The sequence below is a fragment of the Monodon monoceros genome, unplaced genomic scaffold (assembly GCF_005190385.1).
Source record: "Monodon monoceros isolate NGI ecotype Baffin Bay Population unplaced genomic scaffold, NGI_Narwhal_1 Super_Scaffold_12, whole genome shotgun sequence".
NCBI classification, from domain to species: Eukaryota; Metazoa; Chordata; class Mammalia; order Artiodactyla; family Monodontidae; genus Monodon; species Monodon monoceros.
Genome location: NW_021703768.1, coordinates 151,263,075 through 151,287,878, shown reverse-complemented (window position 1 = coordinate 151,287,878; position 24,804 = coordinate 151,263,075). Strand labels below are relative to the sequence as shown.

General features: G+C 41.4%; 1 protein-coding gene across 6 annotated transcripts in view; it reads right to left on the bottom strand.

Moving 5' to 3' along the window:
- Nucleotides 1–33: 33 nt before the first annotated feature.
- Nucleotides 34–24,804, bottom strand: part of NSD1 (nuclear receptor binding SET domain protein 1) — a 137,260-nt gene continuing 112,489 nt past the window's right edge. For all 6 annotated transcript variants that reach the window (XM_029218684.1, XM_029218689.1, XM_029218683.1 and 3 more), the window contains 7 exons: nt 21,822–21,934; nt 16,955–17,224; nt 15,212–15,328; nt 13,783–13,924; nt 9,332–9,438; nt 7,564–7,768; nt 34–6,442 (listed from right to left, as the gene is read on the bottom strand). In XM_029218684.1, the coding sequence (XP_029074517.1) occupies nt 4,812–6,442; nt 7,564–7,768; nt 9,332–9,438; nt 13,783–13,924; nt 15,212–15,328; nt 16,955–17,224; nt 21,822–21,934 (2,585 nt within the window). In that variant the 3' untranslated portion in view covers nt 34–4,811. The remainder of the gene's footprint in view (nt 6,443–7,563; nt 7,769–9,331; nt 9,439–13,782; nt 13,925–15,211; nt 15,329–16,954; nt 17,225–21,821; nt 21,935–24,804) is intronic.

Here is a 24,804-nt window from a genome sequence, read left to right as displayed (position 1 = left end):
CGGACAACAAAACAAAACACAGGGCAAGGGCCATAAGAGTAAAGTTAAACTTTACTTTACAGTAATTTTTTTCTATATACAAAGAATTACAGTACATGTTTATGGGGACTCCTAGCACAGGGCTCCCCTCTTTTTCACTAAGAGTTCCACTTATCACTGACAATCTATTGGGGTGAAGGGGGGCAAAAAAAGTGATGGACCTCAGCTGACACCCCCTCTGCCCCTTTCTTAAAAATAGATCTCTATTGTCAGCTTTTTTTGCCAAGACTTAGCTGCTCTTCCATGAGCTCCTGTGTGCTGCACTCGCCCGTCTTCAACACTCTCACCTACATGCACACACAGGCAGCACCCACCTCAGACCTAGAGACCACCTGTTCTCTGCCCCTACCCTGGAAGTCTAAAGCACCAGAACCACTCATTTCTGCTCCTAACTCCCTAGGCTCACCTCCTGTCCAAAAAGCTTTGCTCGATTTCCAGGGTGTTACACCTGAAGCCCTCAACAGCCTGATGTTTTGAGAGTCATGGGAAAGTAGCTCTAGAAAAGGGACCATATGAGTTTGACATGTGCTATTTTTGCTTATGTTGATAGGAAACATTTCTCCCCAGGCTGTGGATTTCTAATTAAAATAAACTCTTTCCACTTCCTTAAGAAATATTACCCTTAATCTTCATAAGCAATAGAGGTGCTCCCATGAGAGTGGAAGAGGTAGAGAGGGGCAGAAGGTAGCTGAGGGAGACCCCACACTTGGAGCTCTCTACCAACCTGTTCAGGCAGTGTGGACAGAGGCTATGGACAAGGTGACACCAGCCCTGAGAAACTCAATGGCCACCCTCATCTGGAAACAGCATCTCTTCCACCTCTGGACTGCACTGGACTATTTCAGGGTCAGATGCAAGATTCACCAAGGCTCTACCTTCCCCTCCTCTAATAAAGCCTCAAGGAAACTACGTAAGATCTCTTCTTCCCAAACAGGAATCTGGGTTTCTCAAGTCACCAGTCCCTCAACCCTTGGCAGTGCTTATTTATACCAGGAAATTAGCACCATCATTGCATTTTTTGTGTGTGTACAAAGCAATTACCTATTCTTTTTTTCAATTTATACTACAGCAATTTATACTCTGGCCCTGCTGCACTAACTCTAAGAAGCTCAGCTGAGAGCTAACTGTCCACAGCCAAGGAAAGTCTCGTGCAGCAGCTACCCAGCTCTAAATGATCTGGAATGTCTAACACATGGAACAGCCCAAACATTATTCAGCAGGAAAAGGGGCTTGTGGCAGCTCCTTTCCTGCCATGATCTCAGAGAAGTGAGGACACTGGGCTACTCTGACCTCCTGACAGACCCCAAGAGGATGACAGTGTCTCCCAAAAAAGCCTTAGGAGAAAACCTGCTTTACAGGAGCTGATGGGGGAAAGAAAAAAAAAAAAAAAAAAAAAATCCATCCACATTTAGTGCTCTCCTGATTCTTCTCCACAGGGGAAGCTGCCAGGACCAGACTTCCTTCCTGCCACTCTGTTCTCACGAGGCAACCTGGAAGTCCAGCTCCTGTGAGTAGACGCTGCCAAGCCTGGAAAAGGATCACTGATGCACTTCATGCCCTGACTGTAGTGTGGGGTGGAGGATGTAAAGAATAGAATAATTATTTTCATCAATGCTAAAGATGTAGATTTGGTAGTTGTTCAGAAGAGGATCGACACAGTGATTTAAATCACTTCAAACTCAGTAACTTCAGGGGGAAGCAGACATTTAAAAACTTGGATGTTTTTGTAGCAGTGACAGCTGTTTTGCTATTAGAATGGGTTTGCTCCAGTAGAGAAGCAAATGAGGCTTTGAATTCAAATTTCAACAGTTTCCATAATTTTTTCTGACTTAACAGGGCTAGGACAGGTATTAGTTCTCTAACTACCTATGGAAGCTATGGCTTCCCCCTCAGAAAGGCTTCCTGGGGAACTGGCTTAGAGGCAGACGCTCTATTGAGATCCTGATTTACAAGCACTTGGCCAAATGCCAAAATAGCATCCTACACAAAGATCAGGAGTTTCTAAGAGTAAAGATTTCCTTTTAACTGCCAAGTCACACCCCCTGGAGAAAAGGTCTCAGTATAGGTTCCAGGAGAATCCCCTAAGGATGGCAAGGTCACCCCCCCCAAAGGGTCATGCAAGAGTCTCACTTCCCAAAAGTCCTTCCGACTCTGCTTCTAATTGTATAGTGACTGCTTTCATGATGTTAACAATCTAGTATCAAATGCTATCAGTGGGCCTGAGAGTTGAACATCTAATTTCCAATCAACCTAAGAGAGTCTTACAATGGTCCTCATGAAAGCCAGGCTGGCTGTCCATCCATTTAAATAAACAGCTTCAGAAGTTGTTTCCTACGCAGGTCTGGAAGGAAGCTTTCCAGTGAATGGGAGAATGGAAAAAACTGAAACAAAACCACAAAGTGGCCCACCTTTCCCTCACTCCTTCCTGTCCTGTGAGACATATCTAGAGTGGCTGTCAAGTCAATTACCTACCAAAGCCTACATAAGAGAAGCTCCTTCAGGATCAAACTTCTCCACTTAAAAATTTTACATAGCCTGCACACCCCACCCCCCAACAAAATTCACAGTTTATTTCATGAAACAAAGAGCTACGGTAATTTAACACACAACACAGTGGAAAGAGATTCTGACAGCGCAGTGCGGATATCTTTTTCTGATCACAACTACAGATGACAGGAGAAAAAAAGGGCACAGGACTGGCACCAAGCAAATCCTACTCATACAACCTAAGAGAATAGGGAAAGGGACCTACTAGCTGCAGTTATATACTTATTATTCTCACACATGATAAATACTTAATATAATGAACTTTAATGTTCTGGGTGGATTTCTTTAAAAATATCTTTTCCATGATTTAAAATTTTTTTAAAAGAAAATAAGATGCTTTGTTTTCTCTTCCTCTAAAACAAAGAGCTTTTCCTCTCTGATGATGTGGGAAGAGAGACAGGATGAAAGGGGAGAACTAGGCAGGTGGAATTTACAGAGGAGAGTCCGAGGTCTAAGTGAGATGCAAGAATAGGCCCCTAAACTCAGGGCAGCCCTGCCCAGCCTCATGCCTCTGCCTGAGTTCAAATGTCTCAACCCCAGAGACAGACTTTGGGAAATAAAAGCAAATTTTTTTAAATCTTTATATAAAGCGCAAATGCTTCTATAACAACAGTTGTTCCCTCCTTAGAAGTATGGGAGTAACCTCAATAGAAACTCAGGAGGAGGAAATTGGGACAAAATACAGAATCCTGTTGAGGGTGTAAAAGCCATAACTGAGACAGAAATGGCCAGGAGACCTTGGGGCCAGGAGATGGCCTGTTGGCTAAAGCTGCTGGCTAAGTTGGCAAAGCAGAGAGGTAAACATGTTTGGTCTAGGGACAAAGAGGGGGTGGGTGAATGGGAAGGAACTGGCCAAACAGCACTTCCTGTTGGCAGTCAGTGAGCTGGGTGAATGGTAGGGCAGGGTAGCACCAACAGATTTCCCAGCCCTTGGGCCCCAGCTCAGGGCAGCAGTAACAGATAATCAGCAGTTATGAGGAGTCATCTCTTGGACTGGACATTGCTCTAAACGCCACATCTTGCCAGTCATGGGGAAGGGTTCTGGCTTGCCTTTGAGCTAAGTCAGCAGGCAGGTGCTCTCAATACAGAGCACAGCATTTCTCAGGAAGAGGGTGGTAGAATCCACTAGTGAAGAAGACTCCCTCCATTCAGGTAGGAGGGCAAAGGATCAGGAGAGAAGTAATTTCTTGCCAGGATCTGGCACTCTCCCTGAGCTGGTGGTGGATCTAGCCCAGAGCTTGCCAGAGATTCCCTAGGTCTACTGCCCGAGACTCTGAAATCTGAAAGCACCTGAGTGTTTGGGGGACAGGCATGGGGTGGGTTGATGTAAAAGGAGGAAAATCTGTAGAAAAGAAAGGTAAGCTTGCCAATTGCCTTCTTACACTGAGGGAAAGCTGTGTCCTCACAGAGCCCAGCCCCCCAACCAACTGCTCCACCAAGGACAGATCTTTAGACTCTCCAGAGCCCAGACAGAAGCAGCAGAGGCTGCCCAGCCAACAGGCCCTACCTGCCTATAGAGGAGACCTCCGCATGAGTGTACACGCATGCACATACACACAGGCACACCTGACCAGGAGACACTCAAAACAACCACTTCTGGGGCCACAAAGGACATGACAAAATGAGCCTGGAGCCCCAGGGCCCCTCAAACTTCCTGTTATTTCCTGGTCAAAGGTTCTTTAAAAATAACCTGGGAACCCAGGCAAGCATGTTAGGCTCACAGGGATCAGGTCTTATTTATCTCTGTATCTCCTGCCAGTGACTAGCACCAGGCCTAGCACACATGAATGTTCAAGAAATCACCACCGATTTGAATGGGTATCAGTTCCTCCCAAGGGTTCATCAGGTACCCTCAGTGGGGCTTGGTAGGGCTAGAGAAATAGCTTTGAGAGCCCCTCTACCTTCAACCTGACCAGTGGAATTGAATCCCATGCTTGACTCCAGAGTGGACTTTTTATTTCAAGTTCACCATGAGTAAAGGTTGGGGGAAAGAGACCCAAGTCTGTCTGTCTCCTTGGCTGGGGCCCACTTGGATTTCCATACATGGTTCACACAACCACAAGCCCCCACTGGCTAATGTCACAAGAGTTCTGAATGTTGGGATATAAGGAGAGAATATCAGTGGAAAAGTGTTGGGGTCTGTTTTTTAAGAGGGAAAAATAAGATTTTTCCCTTCCCCAAGAACCCTGGGGGCAGCTGGTCTGGTCATGTGGCATTTACTGGTATTATTTCTGTTCTGACTCTGCACACTTGTGACTGGAAGGAGCCTGGTTAAGAGCTGGAAGGGTATTTTGCTCTGATTTAGGGTCTTGCCCTCTTCCAAGAGACCAGCAAGTCTGTGCCAATGTCTGTGTGCTCCCAGAGGACCAGCAAGACTGTGCCAGTGTCTGTCCAGCCACCATGGGCCAGAGCCCTGGCCCTGGTGAGGCCTTGCCCAAGGCCCAGGGACTCTGCTCTGTGGTTGCCAACTTCTTCTCTTCAGTGGAGAGGGAGGATGGGGCCTTCCCAAGAGGCCTGAAGGACTGCCCACTCTTGGCAGCAAGTCCAGGTAGTTGCTGGCCTCCGGCCATCTGCTTCACCTGCTTCACCAGGCCTGGTGCTTGGCTGGGAGGCCCTGGGGTCTGCTCAGCCCCTGCAGGTGCTCTTCCTGAGGCCTGAGTTGCTGGCTCATACAAAAAAGCCTTGGCAGGGGGCTGAGAAAGAAGTCTGGCCTGGGTGAGTGATTTAACAGCTTGCCAGGAGTGCTCTGAAGGGGCCGCTGCTTTGCCCGGTGGCTGAAGGACAGGATCTGACACAATGCCTCTCTCAATGGCTCGTGACATCTGTCCCAGACCTTTGCTGGCAGGCCACGAGCTCGACTCCAACACTGGCATCTTCTCATCAACCTGTGGTGTGATCTCATGGGGAGAAGCTCCCCGTTCCTTCTGGCGAGGAGTTAGGTCTATGAGATCCATCACCAAAGCAGCTCTATTTTTTGACTGAGTATTCTGGTCCACAGGCCTCAGTGCTTTTTCTTTAGCTACCAGGGTCTGGACCACAGCTGATAGTACTTTGTCAGGAGGTGGGAGTCTCTGGGACAAAGAGGCATGGGATTTTTCGGGGGGCCTGTCTGAAGTCTGGGGTTTGGGACCGCTGGTGACTAGCAGTTTGTCTGGCTGCGGAAGTCTCAGGCCAGTAGGGACAGGGGTTTTCTCCAGTGACTGGGGCCTTGGGCTGGCAGCACCTATGGATTTATCCAGCCTTGGGTCAGCTGTCCCCAGAGGTCTTTCCAGTGGTTGTGACCTGACTGAGGGTGAGGAGCTTGGGCCGGTCACTGGAGAGGGTTTGTCAGATAGTTGGGGTCTTGGTCCTGCCATTGCAGGTGGCCTGTCCAATGGCTTCTGGCTGGATACCAAGGATTGGGGTTTGGTCCCTGACCCAGCAAGGTCCCTGACCCTATCTACAGGCTGGGGCCTGGAGTCAGTTCTATCAGGAGGCCTTTCAGGCAGCGGTGGCCTCTGACAAGTCCCTGCCAGAGCTTTTCTGGACAGCGACAGCGTCTGGTTGGTGTCAGCAGATGGCTTGTCCGACATCTTGGGCCCCTGAGCAGCTACTCCTGATGATTGCTCTGCCAGGTGAGTGCCTGGGCCTGGAGGCAGCGGTACTGTAGGAGGTACATACTCACGGATCTCCCCAGGTTCCAGAGGGTTGGGCCCACAGGGATCATGCTCAGTACAAGACAGACGCCCATCCAGTTTGGAGATGAAGAGCATCCCTTCCCGATGCTGCTTACAAAAGGAGCTGGGACACATCTCACAGAAGGAGGCTGCTTCCTTTCCGCAGATGTCACACTGATGCCAAGGACACTCCCATTTCCCTGAAAACACAGGTGTGAAACAAAGGCTTAGGAAAACAAGACATGCATATGAGATGGGTCATGGCTCTGGAACTAAGTCAAAGGAGTGATTTCAAACTGCTGCCTTCTGCAGAGAGCTCATGCCACTTACCCACCTCCCCTCCCCCAGGATCTCAGCTTTACTTTCTGCAAAATGCATAAAAATAACAGCCAACTATCAAGTAGCAACTGAGCATCAATTAAAACCCAAGCAGGAGTAAAAAACAACAAAAAAAACCCAAGCAGGAGTAAACCCTGATTTCTACAACTATTTCCAACAAGGAGAAAAGCAACAACAACAATAAAACAAAACCCAAAGCTCCCCTTAGATGGAATGTGAAGATATTACTTTCATATTTTTACAAACTCCATTTGTCCTGTACAGCCTTTAAATATTCAACTCTATGGGGAAAATCTCAGCCAATTAAACTGCTTATTTGGTTATTACTAGGAACAGGGAGCAGATACACAAAGGTGAAAAATGGAAGCAGATTTACCTTTGCTCAATGTTAAGTCTGGAAACTAGCACAAACTTTACCTGTGTTGTCCACACAGAATCAGCAGGAAAGACCCAAAGCCAACCCAAGCTGCTCTCTTTTACCCTCATTTCATGATACCCGAATCTCTGCCATGGACAGTGTTCCATCCCAGCTCCTTCCAAGTAAACTATGCTAGAGCTCACTCCTGGCTCATAGGCAAGATCAGTTCTATCACAACCTGTGCCAGCTACGGCCCTGAGTAATTGCTTCTGAAACAATTCCCCATTTCCATTTCCTGGCACTGGGGTCAGTGTTATGGCCTTGCCCCTACACTACCTTAGTTTCTATTATTTCATTACCCTGGCAACCACATATTGAAAGAAACCTAATTTGGGGACAAACTCCTCTCACTCCCACCCCCCTCTATGGGTTGCTGGGAGGATAAAATAACATAAAATGCTTGACAGAGCGAGTGAGTTTCTGTTCCCTTCTCTATAACCTAGGATTCTAAGCCTTTGTTGTCATTTATTTTGACACCTCTCAACACTATGCATGGGAAGACCAAAGGGCTCTGAGAATTCTGGCAGAGAACAAGGAGAACTCTAAATGGATTTTGGCACCAACCTGCTGGTCGCTTGGTTAGATTGAGACAGTCTGCATGGTAAACTTTGGGGCAGCCTGGCTTCTTACAGGAGACGAGCTGGCCAGCATCCCCACAGCTGAAACACTCATCCTCTCGCTCCTTTGTGATTTCACCCTGGGTCCTGCGCTTCCCCTGTTGCTTCTTCTTGAATTTCTTTGACTTTTCCTCTGTGGCAATGGGTTGATTCTAGAGGTCAAATATTGTCGACACATTAGTTGTATGATCTTGACCAGGTTAACTATCCTCTCTGAGCTTCAGACTCTCCTCTGGGAAGACACAGTCCTCATAGACTACTGTGAAGTTAAGAGAAAATGCAGGAAAAGCACTGGGCATATCATAGGTACCCAATAAATGGTAGCACGAATTTTATCTGGTATCAACTACTCCTACCACTTGAGCGAATTAAGAGAGAAATGTGCTGCTTTCTGTTGACACACAAGACTGGTATTAAAGGTCATCCTTTAACAGTAAGTTTTATTTTTATGTTTGTCTAATTTCAAAAACTAAGGAAGACTTCTCTGGGTGTGTGTGTCACACACATTTCTTAACTTATTCAACAAACCTTCACTGGGCACTTAGTATGAGCCATGTGCTAGGAAGACACAGAAAACTAATTTGTGGCCCTTGCTCTTGACAAGCTATGCATCTTTACCTAAGTCAGTTTAGGTTCATGTCCACCACTCCCCAAGATAGATCCTGGTGCAGCCCGCAGGTCTACTCTGTGCTCCCTGCAGACCACACTTGGTCATCAAAATGCATGGTTTTCATCGCATTATTTATCTCGGCCTAGGAACATCCAGGACCAATCCAATTTATTGCCAGCCCACAGTGATCTCCTCCCATTTCTAAACTTCTGCTCCCGAATTTCCCTTTCACTGATTCATGTGTGAAATGCTACACAGACCCTAAAGATACAGAAACTGACATCCCTAGGGCACCTAACACCATTAAACTCTGTTACTATTTTAATTTATAGGGACTAAGTCAACCGCACATCTTAAGGAACAAGACCATTTAACCAACTAACTAAACAAAATACAAAATCCAATATAAATTTTCTTATTTAATAAATAAAAGAATAATCACTGGGTGTTCTTCATTTATTATAGCTCAAAATGATTACCCTCTTTAGCTAGTGGTTTCCATGCTAATTTGCATTTTTCAGTTCTTAATGTTGACTTCACAATCAAACAAGCATAATGGGAAATACCCAATTGGAGTCACGGTGTAATCTACTTTGCATCAAAATTAAATTTCAATTTTCAGCATGCTGTTACTTACGATAGAGAAATCTGGAAGCATCCAGATGTTCATCTATTATGGTTCATCCATTATATAAAAATTTAAACAGTCACTAAAAATGATGGTTATGAAAATTATGTAACAGCAAGGAAAAAATGTATAATATTTAAGAATTATAAACAATTCTTAACAGTTATAGAATTATAATTCAGTTAAAGTACACATAAAAAACCAGGAAGTAAGATACAACAAAGTTTATACTGGTACATGGTTAAGATTAAGGGTCCTTAAAAAAAAAAAAAGTCCTATGTTTATCTACAGTCTTATAGTACATTTAGAATCTTAAATTCAATATCAGATACTTTGATATCTTTAAAAAGGCAAAAAGAGACACAGAGACAGAGACTGAGAATCTTTCTTAGGAAATGTAAGATCAACTAAGACCAATAAAAGACATGGGAAGTAATCTACAGGTTCCTATTTTACAGCTTTACGTTTAAAAGGTACCTTTGGCCTTACACCCAAAAAGCCACTGCAGTTCGGAGCTCCACATTTGCAAACAGTCTTTCCATTCCCAAGACATTCTAGGTTGTAGTTGAAGGTAAGTTCAGTGCCTGCATAAAAGACCATGAAAATATTAATATCTATGGCTTTAATTACATTATTTCTCTATTAATCACAAAAGGCAGACTTCCAAGAGAACAGATTAATTTTTAAAAGAGGATTAAAAGGATTAACTCTAATCACACTGTATTATTAACATACTAATAAATCCTAATCATATAACATTATTAATGAGCTAATATAACTTAATAACAGAAAAACTTATATGACTTAACAAGTAATTTTTTTTAAAGATTTTTTTGATGTGGACCATTTTTAAAGTCTTTATTGAATTTGTTACAATATTGCTTCCGTTTTACCTTTTGGTTTCCTGGCTGCGAGGCATGTGGGATCTTAGCTCCCCGACCAGGGATCGAACATGCACCCCTTGCACTGGAAGGCGAAGTCTTAACCACTGGACCTCCAGAGAAGTCCCAACAAGTAATATTTAAAATAACTTTTACTATAGATGTGTTAATCCCAAATTGTTTTTTATTTTTTTCTAACCATTTAGATTGAAAATATATTAATTCATTACCAAAAACAGACAAACAGCGATTTATTGTGCACTGATGTGCCAGGCACTGGGAAAGCAAGTATGAAGGAAACCTGTCATCTGTGCCAAGGTGAGCACATCTTACCAGGCAGCACTCAAGGGAGAGAGACATGTCAATACAGAATAATACCAGAGAACTCTAGACCACAAGACCTAAGCCCTGGCTATACATCCCAGTTACACCACAATCTAGCTGGCTGATTTGAGCCGAAGAGTCCATTTATTAAATGCAGATAACAATCTCACAAGCTTACTGAGAATGACATAATGTACATAGCAGAAATTTGTAAACTTTAATAGGAGATGTACAAATTTAAGGTATAAAAGTCCCCTTTCTGTCACAAGTGCATTTCAACAAAACTGAGAGCAAATAAATCACACATTCAAACTCAAAGCATGTTAGGGAAAGCCTAACAAATAGAAGAATTTTATACAGACATACAAAGAGGTTATCTCTGGGTGGGGGTCATGGCTTACCGTTAATGTACAAAGTGATAATTGTTCAGTCAAAATTGTCAAAATTTAGGAAGATTTCCCTTTGCAGAATGACAAATCTTCTATCAGTGAGACTAATTAATATATACAGTTTTTCATCTAATATTGGAAACAATTATTTTTTAATTTGGTTGAGCAAATTATAAAGCAGCTGGCTTATATTTAGGAGTTCATATGGTACAAATGCTAGAATCACTTGTGGCCTGGTAAGAGGCTCACATTGTGAGGAGCCTGTAGGAACCAAGACTGACCAAGGTAACAGCAGGGTCACATCTCCCCTCCCCACTGTGAACTTATTGTACTGAATGATGGGTAATTCTATTCACACTAGTCTTATTTAAAAATTTATGAGCATATAGCTGAATTTTCATATATTTAATGTGCTTACAGTGCAACTCAACCACAAGATAGCAAGATACTTGGCATAACCTGCTGCTCACTCAGCATCCACTATGTAAACAAAACCACACAAGGAGATAAATCAGAAGGTATCATCAGTGTGCATACAGGAAAGCCATTCTAGAAAACAGTCCAAAATACAATAATCTGCAATCTGGGGGATGGCAAATGGCACTGGAGAAGAGATAAACAAGGAGTGAGTATGACACATTGAAGACAGAAAGTAACAGGTATGTGAAGAGCCCATGAGGTTGGATGTGTAAGGAGGAGAGCAAGCTTAAAGTTCTGATTCCATTTGCAAGGCTGAAGCTCCTATGGGCACTCTGCATGGCAATGAGCACATTCTGTCTCAATTCCCCCATCCCACCCTTGCAGACTGGGAGGACAAAAATAAGGTCTGTCAATTCCCACACCATTCTACCTGAGCTGAATGAATATGGGAGAAGAGAAATTTGTGGCTAGACATGGTAGAAGAGGCCATCCCCACGGACACAGACTAAAGTTCAAAGTAGAAGTGTGGTACTAAAAGCAGTCAGGACAGAGATAAGAACTGAAGTCACATGGCTAGCATTTGAGTAATTAATACAGAGGAACACTGTCCCTCCCTCCCCCAGTGTGGTTAGAGAGAAAAATGGAGAAAAGAATGAGAGATATATCAGATCCAAGAATCCAAGTAACATAGATAATGCTACCAAATACTTTACAGTACTTTTGTAAGGATTAAATGAGACAATATGCTTGGAACAGTGTCTGGCATTGGATAAATGGTAGCTCTTACACACTCACTTGATAATTCCTGTTACAAAGCAGAAATCTACCCAATTTACTCTGAAGCCATCCATTCCAAAAATTTGATACAACTTACTGATTTTAAAAATCACTATCATTTACTCCAATAGAGCACAGTGCACAATGATGCTCAAACATTGTTACTTTCATCATTAAACACTTTATGTGAAGCAATGCAAAACAGTGGCTCAATTTTTAAAATATGAAAACTGTCAGAGCCTTTAAAATTCTAAAGAGCCTAAAAGACTCCTGGGCAGCAGTATATTTAAATTATAGAGAAATAGATATATTGGGGGGGGGGCGGGGGGTGTTGGGTGTTATCCACAGATTGAAAAAAAGAAAAGGCAACAGACAAAAAGCTGACAAAACTGCTCTTTAATTACTTTATCTTGATTAGTGTTTGCTGAGGTAAACGACACTGACTGGGCAAAGCAGAATGCTCATATGGGATTTCTGCTTTGAAAGTCATTGGACTACGCTACTGTCAATTACAAACTACCCAGGCCAGTCTGATCTCATTTTGAGTTAGGAGAGTGATCCTGAAAATGCTTTGCTAGTATTCCTGCAAAACTTATTTTGAAAAATTATATACGTCCTTATACATTCAAACTTATACAAGTCTAAATATTTTAAAAAATCATGCAATTTAGAGGGTGTCATATGTATATGTATATACGATATGCTTACAACTTTTTCATCAAAACCTTGACACTAAATTTTAAGCTCCTTTAATTGATGGAAAATATCCATCATATAACTTTACTTTCAAACCTCTTAGCCCTATCAGGTTTGTTTACTTTCAATTCAAATAAACATCTTAATATTGTGCTGATTACAACTACCCCACTTCTACACTCTGAATTCTCAGAGACGTAATAGGCATCTAGGCAGGCCACAACATAGCTGTGCATTCTCCAAATGTCCAGTTCTTTGAGACCCAAGAGGTGAGGGTTTTTGTTTTTCTTAGCCTTGGGCTCATAAACCATAAAATTCAGATGGGTAAGAGGTGGATATTTGGTTTATAAAGTGGATGAAGGGCAACTGTAAAAGGAGACCTGGACTGCTGACACTTTCTAAGGCAGACCAATTTTTTTTTAAAATAAATTTATTTATTTCTGGCTGCGTGGGGTCTTCATTGCTGCACACGGGCTTCCTCTAGGTGCGGCGAGCGGGGGCTACTCTTCGTTGCAGTGCACGGGCTTCTCATTGCGGTGGCTTCTCTTGTTGCGGAGCACAGGCTGTAGGCGCGCGGGCTTCAGTAGTGGTGGCACGCGGGTTCAGTAGTTGTGACACACGGGCTTAGTTGCTCTGCGGCATGTGGGATCTTCCCGGACCAGGGATCGAACCCGTGTTCCCTGCATTGGCAGGCGAATTCTTAACCACTGTGCCACCAGGGAAAGTCCTAAGGCAGACCAATTTTTAAAGAGTTCATATAAAAGCTATGGAAAAGGTCTGGAAATTTATTCCTTTAAAACCATCCAGGAAATTTCCTGGTGGTCCAGTGGTTAGGACTTGGTGCTTTCACTGTGGTGGCCCCTGGTTCAATCCCTGGTCGGGGAACTAAGATCCCACAAGCCGTGTGGCACGGCCAGAAAAAAACAAAAAAAACCCAAACATCCATGCCCAAACCTTGAAGACATCATGCTAAGTAAAAATGAGCTAGCCACAACAAAACAAATATTGTATGACTGCACTTGCATGAGACTCCCAGAGTAGCTAAAAAAATCACAGAGACAGAAGATAAAATGGTGGTTGCCCGGGGCTCGGGGAGGGGGGAAATGAGGGAGTTATTGGTTTAATGGGTATCTTCAGTTGGAGAAGATAAAAAGTTCTGGAGATAGATGGTGGTGATGGTTGCACAACAATGTGAATGGACTTAATGCCACTGAACCGTACACTTAAAAATGGCTGAAATGGTAAATTTTATGTAACGTGTATTTTACCATACCACCACCAACAAAAAAAATACCTGGTACATGCTAAGTACCACCTGGAAAGTCTTTTATGTATCCTTGGGAATTTGCAACCTCATTTTGGATTACAGAACATATGGGATTTTTAGATAATAAAAACTGAAATCCCATTCCTAGCTCCAGAATCCTTAAATGATTCTTACCTGCTTTAATGTCACTCAATGCAAAAAGGCCAACACGGGTATCTCCATTCACAGACCACTTCTGTGTTTCACAGTTGGGCTGGCAGCAATGATTCATGAATCGAGCATAGTTTCCTTTGGGACCAGCATCAATAATACGATCCTAGAATTCCAAGAGATGTTGTTCAGCAGACCTCTACTATTATTGATTAAAATTAGAGTGATAATAAATAAGCTGGAGTTTCTATTTGTAAAGTTTCATTCTTCCAGAGGGGTGGTCTCAGAGTGTAGTCCCTTGACCAGCACTAGTATCACCACCTGGGAATCCGTTAGAAATGCAAATTCTTGGGTTGCACTCCAGATATACTAAAGCAGAAACTCTGAGGCCCAGCAATTTGTGTTAAGCCCACTAGGTGATTATGATATATGCTAAAGTTTGAGGACCACCATCCTAGAAATAGTAGCTTGTTCCATTCTCTAAATTAGGTAGTCCTGAACCCTGGCTACACATCAGAAATCACCTAAGATTTTAATAATGACATCAAGACCCCATCCCGAATGAAGATCAAGAGTATCTTGAGGTGAGAATCTCACAATCCATAAAAGTACAACTCAGTAAATACAAAGTTTCACACCAAGAAAGGTCTATTATAAAAGTTAAAGGAGGGTGGGGGAGAGGAACCTAGCAGAACGTAATACTCAGGTACAAAGAGGAATCTCAGTATACACAGAAACGAAACACATTAGGATGCTGGAATTAGAAATAAATCCCATAAACAACAAGGTCCTACTGTATAGCACAGGGAACTATATTCAATATCCGGTGATAAACCATAATGCAAAAGAATATGTATAACTGAATCGCTTTGCTATACAGCAGAAATTAATACAACATTGTAAACGAAATATACTTCTATAAAATAGTAAAAAATAAAAATAAATAAATAAAACATGTTGGAAACACACACATACAAAAAAAGAAATCCCAAATATAATTCTAGACACCAGTGAAATGTAACTCATCAGAAATTCCAATAATTGGAGAGCTGACTTGGCTTTGTAAGCTGAGTTCTATAGTCAATTTATATGACCTTCTCAATGCACTAATTAAATACGAACAAATCAGTGTCTCAATCTGTAAAATAAAAGAATTATTATTTATTTTTCTGGCTTCAAGTTTTAATCTTATAGGAAAAACACTAAAGGACATAATCACTTACGTTGGACACTGAAAAATAACGCTAAAAGCAGCTGTATTGCCTTTTGCCATGGATGTACAGCTAGAAATGAGCAGCCTTACCTAACTCCAGGACCCTGATCAAGCAATCCCTATGAATATGGGGGAAAGACACTGTTTTGGACAGTGTATGACATGCCTATGAACACTATAGCTGGGACAACACTAATTCACAATCTTATAACAGTGGAAATAACACTTTTCATTACTTACTTTGTCTAAAGTGAGCATATAGAAATTAGTGATATCGTGTTCTTGGGCATAACGGATTCGAGCTCTGCACTCTTCTTCATCTATTAGCTCACCCACATATTCATTGACAAATTCACCCTGGAACAAGAAATAGCTCTTGACTTAAGTGACAAAAAGCATAACTGTGTTCACAGGTATACCTTATTTTAAAAAATTAATGAAAACAACAGATTCTCCAAAGCAATTCATGCACATTTAACTAGTCACTTTAACAAAGGTTTATTCAAGAAACCACAAAATATAAATATGATGCTTCAACTATTTGAAAATATGAACCGTCTCCCCACTCCTACCACAGCCAACAGCAGAAAACTTGGGGTACACCTTAAGATCAACCAAAATGAAAGTAAGTAAACTAAAGCTCCACCATAATGGTGATATGGATAGTTGATCCATTTACCTGTCCAAGAACCTAAAAGTCAGTTTCACTAAACTATCCTCTTTTTCCTTGGAGCATGCCCTGCCTACTGCCCTTCCACATTTCACATCACTGTCCTCCTGACTCACTATACAACAGTCATACTGGCTTTCTCTCATGCTGTCCCCTCTACCTGAAATGCTTGAACACTCAACCAGCCTAAGCCAACAATTACTTATGTTTCAAGCCTCAATTTAAAACATTCTCAGGGACTTCCCTGGTGGTGCAGTGGTTAAGACTCCACACTCCCAATGCAGGGGGCCCGGGTTCGATCCCTGGTCAGGGAACTAGATCCCACATGCATGCCGCAACTAAGAGTTCACATGCCACAACTAAGGAGCGAACGTGACACAACTAAGGAGCCCTTGAGCTGCAACTAAGGAGCCTGCCTGCTGCAACTAAGACAGTGCAACAACAACAACAACAAAAAAATAAAATAAAATTCTCAGAGACAAGCTAGTTTCAAGCCCTTTGCCACATGCCTCCAGAACCCTTTGTGTTTCCACACTGGGTGATTACTTGTTCAATGTCTCTCCGCATCTAGAATGTAAACTGTATGAAAGCATGGACCATGTCTCTCTTACTGAGCACTGCATCACACAGCAACATGCCTGACACACAGGCAATATATAATAGTTCCTTAGCAAATGACTAAAATAGACCACCCCATATTCGCTTCCTTTCCTAGAAACAAACTTCAATAAAATTCTTCAGAAGGTATAACCAGAGTAAAGTTTATTCTATTAAAATGTCAAATATAATTTATTCTACTCAAAGACTGTACAATACCATCTATTTATTAGAAACCTGCAGGTCCTTCCAAGTTTCAAGTTGAAGATGTTACTGCATTTTCATTAGAGAAGACCTAATCCTCTTCTCCTGCATGTTCCATGAACCCAAACCTATTTTTCTCTCAGTAAAAATAGATTTTATTTTATTAGTTGGTGATTAACACCTCTGTATCATGCTCTCATTATCCTAACTACAGGTTCCAGGATTTCTGCAAACGAGCAAACAAGGCCACAGTATCTCTATGAATTTCCCTCATTTTTATCATCCTCATACATAGTGAACATGATCAATACTTGAACTTTAGAAATAAAGGAGACCATCTATTTTCAAGCCTCTAATTTCTGGAAGGATTGGCAAGACATAAAAATAAGGTTAATCCTCACACAATATTATTTTCCTCCATGATCAATTTTATCATATTCATCAAGAACAATTACTCATATTAAGCAACTGCAAAGAAAAAAAATCTGAAAATTAAGAATAGGTTTCTTCACCTTTTTGATATCTGTTTTTGTCCGGAGACCCCAGCCCCTCTGTAATGTGCGAAAAATTTCAACCTCTGGATACTGGCGCTTAGTAAAGCACTGGTTTTGGCAGCGCCCTCCAGCAGGACATACTGTGGGGTGACACTCATAGAGCAGCATGCGGTTGATGCACTCGGAGTCTATCCCACAGGGGTTCTCATCAGTAGCTTTACAGTTGCAACGGGGAATTTCAGACAAGTCTGCAGTGAAGATCTGTACCCTGCCAATAGGACGGTTCACCTGGAGTAGAAACACATACTATAGTATAGCAGGCAAGTCAACACAAGACAATTTAGGACCTATGAAAGGCAGATTTCTTTCCTTTAAAGTCACATGCCACATTTTACATGATTTTGAATTATCAAGATTTAGCAGAATTATTCACAATAACTTAAATGTGGCAACAACACAAGTGTCCACCGACGAATTTAAGCAAAATGTGGTAAAAATAATGGAATCTCATTCAGCCTAAAAAGGAAGGAAATTTTGACACACGATATACAACATGGATGAACCCGGAGGATATTATGTTAAATGAAATAAGCCAGTCAAAACAGACAAATACTGATTCTACTTAGATACAAAGAGACAGAAAGTAGAATAATAGTTGCCAGGGGCTGAGAGGAGGGGAAAATGGGAAGCTACTGTTTATTGGGGTATAGATTTCAGTTTTACAAAATGTAAAGAGTTCTAAAGATGGATGGTGGCAACGGTTGCAAAACGTTATGAATGCATTTAATACCACTGAACTGTATACTTAAATATGGTTAAGATCAAAATTTTTATGTTATCTGTATTTTACCACAATTAAAAAACTGGGGGAGGGCTTCCCTGGTGGCGCAGTGGTTGAGAGTTCGCCTGCTGATGCAGGGGACAGGGGTTCGTGCCCCGGTCCGGGAAGATCCCACATGCCGTGGAGCGGCTAGGCCCGTGAGCCAGGGCCGCTGAGCCTGTGTGTCCGGGGCCTGTGCTCCGCGACAGGAGAGGCCACAACAGTGAGAGGCCCGCGTACAGCAAAAAAACAAAAACCAAAAAAAAAAAACCTGGAGGAAATAAAGATTTAGGCAATTTGACATAAAAATAAAGCCTCACTTGATATGCAAAATGTAAATACCACAAATTTTAAAAATTCATCTCTTAAAAAAAATCATAATTTCAAGGCTGGTAAGCCAAGTAAATTGTAAAATGAGTTTCTGCTATTGCCACATGGTGGCGCCACTTTAGCTGCTACATTAAAAAAAAAAAAAATCACCATTCTCAACTGATATTTAGCATGAAAAGGTCTCTGAGCAATCAGAGTCCTGTTTGTGAAGATGTATTTTAATATTGACTATCATAACTTGAAATCTTTTTAATAGACTATAGCAATGTCACCCAGGCATTCATTTTTAGTGGTGCTAGTACTGAAAACCACCGTGAAAATCCAGTGTGGTAAAACATAGAGGCCAAACAATTTCTGTGATTCTGAAGCCATTAGAATTTTCACAAATACTAACAACAATGTGGAGAAAAAAAAAAAAGATGTTCCACAACAGAGATGGATTTGTGCACTATAAGAATGGTCTCCCCTAATTGGGGAAGGAGGGAGAGGGGGAGAGAGAGAGGGAGAGAGATGGGGAGGGAGAGGGAAGGAGGGAGGGAGGGAGGGAGGGAGGGGGGGAGGGGGGGGGGGCGGGGGGGGGTGGGAGTTTGGGGTTAGCAGATGCAAACTATTATATATAGAGTGGATAATAACAAGGTCCTACTGTATAGCACAGGGAACTGTATTCAATATCCTGTGATAAAACCATAATTAAAAAGAATATATATATGTGTATAACTGACTCATTTTGCTGTACGGCAGAAATTAACACAACATTGTAAATCAACTATACTTCAATAAAATAAAATAAAAATGAGTCTCCCCTACTTGATATTATTTCAGTGGGAAAAGTCAAACCACGAGTCTTCAAAAACCCATCCTATACATAAAATTTGACTCCTCAGGAACTGCATGATTTTGACAAGTCACTTTTACTTGCAAGACTGTTGTGGGGAATAATCTGTTTGTAGAAGTATGCTGCCCTCAAGCGTTCTCCAGAACAACTTAAAATGACGTAAGTCTCACTGCCAGATCTCTTCCCAGCTTCTTTAAAATACTGATAAACAGTATTAACTTGTTAATGGAGGAACACCCTCACCATATGCAACTGGAAGTCACAAACCTACCGAGTAAGGCAAATTCTAAGGCCTAAACAAGGGCTGAGCTCAATCACCTGAGACTACAGGTCCTACATAAGGCATCTGAATATTCACCTCTGATTCAAGGTGAATACCTTTACCTGACTGACACACTGCCATCCAAAAAAAGTTTCATCCTACTCCTTTTCTCTCTATAAAGGTATGTTTCAATCATTCCTCCTTGACATATGATCTAACCTGTTATTAATCCCAAATAAGTTTCTTGCCTAACACAACATAAAGCAAAAACAAAACCCCACACATGGTTAAGTTAAGAACAACACAGATATGTAATTGTAGTATTTACACTTGCTCTAGATCAGGGATTGACAAACTTTTTCTGTAAAGGGCCAGACAGTAAATATTTTATCTTTTGCAAGCCATAGATCTCTGGTGCATGTTGCTCAACTCTGCCACTATAGCTCGAAAGCAGCAATAGACAATATGTAAATGAATAAGCATAGCTGTGTGTCAATAAAGCTTTAATTATGGACACTAACATTTGAATTTTATAAAATCTTCATGTGTCAGGAAATAGTCTGTAAAAAACAAATTTTCCCAACCATACACAGTAGGCCAGATTTGGACCATGGACCATAGTTTGCCAACTCCTATTCTAAATCTTTTTCCTGGAAATACGTTTTTGTTTTAAAGGTGGAGGAAAGAAGTTGGTGTCTAAATTCTGTGATTAGATCATGTATGGGACGTTAGTTGGTTTCTCAATATACAGGTTCAATACAGTTGACGGGCTACTCTGAAGGGCCTAACTTCTGCTATATGTGACATCTATGACTGTGGAAACAAATTACTTTCCCTTTTTCTGAGGATGAACTACACCTCAGTGTTATGTCTCCATGCACAGTAACTCCATTTAACTCTCAGTTCTACCATCAGGGTCCATTTAGACCCAATTTTAGGTTTTGTTTTGTTTTTTTCCCAACAGTTTTAACTATTCGTAAGGATTGATATTTTATATTTTATGACACTTTCTCAGAGGTCTTTCAAAAATCAAGAAGAAACTTTACTTATTAAAAAAGCTCATTCTAGGGCTTCCCTGGTGGCGCAGTGGTTGAGAGCCCGCCTGCCGATGCAGGGGACGCGGGTTCGTGCCCCGGTCCGGGAAGATCCCACGTGCTGCGGAGCGGCTGGGCCCGTGAGCCATGGCCGCTGGGCCTGCGCGTCTGGAGCCTGTGCTCGGCAACGGGAGAGGCCACAGCAGTGAGAGGCCCGCGTACCAGGAAAAAAAAAAAAAAAAAAAAAAAAAAGCTCATTCTATATTGCAACTACTAGGCAGGTCCATTAGACTTTTATAAATCTAATCTTTATTATGGAGTTTTAGTGTTCTTACTTTTCCTATATCTCATAATTCTTTACTAATTCATCATCACTCTTTGTTACTCATCAATGATTGCCAACTATGCTAAAAAAGACAAAAATAATAAGTGGAATGACAGAATCATAAAAACATGATGCAACAGTGAAACAGTCACAGTTTAGTTCCTGCACTGCATTACCCAAAGTACTACATCATCTTTCCAGAAAGTATAAAAGACTGGAGATAACATCTTTCAGTCTACTTTTAGTAGGGTTGCTAGATTTAGCAAGTAAAAATCCAGGATACCCAACTGAATTTGAATGTCAGATAAAAAACAAATTGTTTTTTAGTTTAAGTATGTCCCATGGAATACTTGGGACATACTTAACACACTAGACTCTAAAAATTGATCTCTAAGTGAAATTCTCAGACTTCAGAAACTCAACTAAAAAAAAAAAAAGAAAAAAAATCAATGAGTACACAAATAATGCTTCTCTAATGACAAAATATATATATATATATATATATATATATATATATATATATGGTCTTCCCATCCAGGAATGACATCATCACAAATATCTTGCAACAAGAACTTGGGCAATCTCATTTTGTTAATAGAGCTTATAGTATTCTTTCATGTGGTCTGATATTTGAGCACCAAAACTAACTTGATGAAAAGGTTTTTAAAAAAGAGGTTTCAGTAAATACTTACTAAAATTCCTAATAAGTTTTTTCCTCACTATTCCTTTATTTTTACTTCTGTAAAGTATTTATAAAAATGACTTAACAATATAAAAATATAAAGGGTCTACTGGACCCAGATGAGAAATGATGATGACTGTTTTACCAGGTACACTAGCATCAGGTACACTTAACATGTATTCTTGTGACCTTGGGAATCCTAGTCACACTGGCCACCTAAAATATCTTTACTATTAGCCATTACGAGAAGACTTACCATGTGTATTATTCACACTATCTCAGGGCCATTTATCATTTTTTATCAAGGCTCTTTTTTCCCTTTCAAACCACAAGGTGTTGACTGTGAACAGAATCTATTCCAATCCACTTTATGAAAAGACTTTCGAAAGCAACAGGAACAACACTGTATCAACACACAACTAATTTTATAAAGTGCACACAATGTGCTAGAAATGGTGCTCTGGCACTTTTTTCTTATCTTCTTTCAAGCTCATACCTCTACCTAAAAGCAACTGTGCTTGCGCTTCCAGTTCTCCTCATGAACAGAGCGGGAAGCAGGCAAGCTATTACAGGGTCTCTCCTGAGGTCTTTTCTCACCTTTATATGTTTATAAGGCGGTGGCTTCTTGTCATTCTTTCGATCTTCCTGCAGCTGTCTTAGCTCTTTTTGGGCCTTTAACTCCTCAAACCTTGCTGCAGCTTCCTGAAGAGCTAAGAAAACATACAGCACAGTCACTTAATCTCTGGGTAGTGTTACTTATTTCGCTTTTTCCCCCTTTTAAGTTGGAGAAAATTCACGTTTTAGACAAAAATCTAAGACATATATATGATTTCTATTTTCTAGTAAGTTATAGTCCCCAGAGTGTTCATATATGGCATTAAAATAAAACATAATCCATCATTAAATGGCACTATACAGACTACCAGTGTCAGAGGAAAACTTAAAACAAAGCTAAATAATTTGAAAAAGCCCACATATAACATCTCCTAACAACAACTAGACTGCATCTGCTCAGCAAAGTCACTGCCTTTATGCCTTTTTCCTCAGTTCTGAGTTTTCTGCTTCCACAAATAATGTGCCTCCTAGGTGTCCAGGTAACATGCCGTGTTCCTTTGGAAGAAATTAAAATTTGAAGTTTTCCTTTCCTTCTTCCCTATTGTCCGGAGCACCTATCCTACTCTTCTCCTAAAGCTCATTCTGTAAATATCAGTTATTAGCCTAATACAAAGATAGATCTTTGTAGCTAATCTGCGTTCAAGTCCTGAACTTTCATATGTTTAAAAGACTGTAGCGTCTGAAAAGTCTGAAAAAAATCTTAATCTCATTCTTCTCCACTTAAAACAAAATTTTAATTCATTATTCTTGACTCAGGTTAAAAACTCTTTAAAGAATTCCAAATTTTCCCACTTTCCTCTCTGTAGTTTTCCCCAAGCTCTGCCAGTTCTTTAAAGAAAATCTCCCCTCTAATCCACACCCCTTTCTCCATTTCCTTGTCACCATCTAGCAGACTTGATGTTGCCTGGAGTTGTTCCCTCCTTCATTCATCCTATTATTCAGCACGTCCTACCTAGTTTATCTACTTAATGTCTATCTAGTACCCATCATCCTCTCGACTCCATGCGCTATTCTCTGTGACAGTCTCATTATCTCTGCCTGAAATTACTAAAACAGCCATCTCGCTGACATTCCTGGCTACAACCTCTCACTTTCTACGGTCCTGACATTCTAGTCAGACTGAGATTTCTAAAATCTGCTCTGACCATGTAACTTAGCCACCTTTTCAGTAAAACAGTCCAGTGTTCCCCCAACCCCGTGCTTAAACCACAGCAAATACTTGGAGGTCACTAACTCATCACGTTCGACTCAATGTGTGCTTTCACATAGGCTGTCTTTTTGTTACAACATTTAAGTTGTTAACTTCCTCACAGTCAGTGTAGGGGTTAAGAGTTTGGATTCTGGAGCCCAACTATACTAGAGTTTGAAACTTTTCTCTATCACTTGCTGGCACTGGAACCGTGTGCAACAAATTTAACCTTTTTTTTTTTTTGGCCATGCCACGCAGCTTTCGGGATCTTAGTTTCCTGACTAGGGACTGAACCCGGGCCCCTGGCAGTGAAAGCACGGAGTCCTAACCACTGGACCACCAGGGAATTCCCCAAATTTAATTTTTATGTGCCTCAATTTCCTCATCTATAAGATAAAGATAATGGCATCTAACTTACAGGGTTGCCGCAAAGACTTAAAGCAGAAAACAAACTTTGAACGGGGCCTGGCAATCAACAACGGGTAACCATTATTATAGTTCTTCTTCAAAGTATCACTTAAGAAAGAAGCCATCCATGACTTCCAAACTTTGATCCCCAGCACTGTTTTGCTTCCTCTTGGTCTGCTCCCACAGCATACCATGCACACTTCTGCCACAGCACTCTCAAAGAATGGCATTTTGACTACCTGTATCTGTGTCCAATTCCCCCACAAAACTGTGTGTTCCTTGAAGGCAGAGGCCAGCCTAAGGTCAAGGTACAGAAAGAGCAGAACTGCAGAGCTTCAGCAGGCTCAGACTTGCAATACTGCCTACACTCCACTTTCGTCCCCAGCCTTGACGGTGGCCAGCTCTGTGCAAAGATGTTGGTCATTTGGTCCCTGACCATCTGAGACTATAAGACTCAAGACCCAAACTCCTGTAGTATTAGTACTGATAGTGCATATCTGCACAGAAAGCACACTGTCAACAGGTAAGTGAGGACCCCTGAAATAACATGAGGGCAACAAAACCTCTGTTGAACTTTTTCCTTATGGACATCATTCTCATTCCCCATCCAGGAAGTTTCACCTGCTTAGAATTTTATGGCACCTCACCAGGAAGTTTCACTTGTTTAAAATGCCCTCTTCACCTCACCATGCAAACAAAATCTTATACTTCAATGTCCAAATATATTCAAATAACAAGAGATACCTGTATTGCCTTTCAAAGGACAGCTAAAGGAAGAAGCTAGTTATCATTGATGGGATACCAACTATATGCCCTTCAGGATGATTTCTGTATTATCTCATTGAATTCTCAAAGCAACCCTTACTCGTTATATTGGCAGAGAGAATGCTGTCAACCCCTCCTGGCCTCAAATACCCCCTCTCTCCTTCACTGTTAGGCCAGCTTACAAAAACCTCTTTGATTAGAACATTTATGCGCCTTTACCATCTTATGTTGCTCTATAATTTTGAGTGAATTTTATTTCTTCTCAACAAACTAAACAAACAAACAAACACCTCCTTGGAACAAATGTGGCTCTGCTAGATATTCTAGCCCTTGCCTTGCAAACTGTAGTGTTTATTCTACAAAACAGTTCCAAAGTTCTGGTACCTACCTGATGAGACACTGACAAAACAGAATTGGTAAGATAAGGAACTTCCCTTAAGGAAATTCTAGTTAAGTAAAGGTTAGGTTCAAAACTAATGAACTACATGGGTCAACTTCTCTGTAAAATCCTGTAGCCACAGCCACATACTGCCCCGGAAGGCAGAACATAGCTGCTAACGGAGCATATATGAATTCTAAAACATACAATTCTAACAGAGAGCA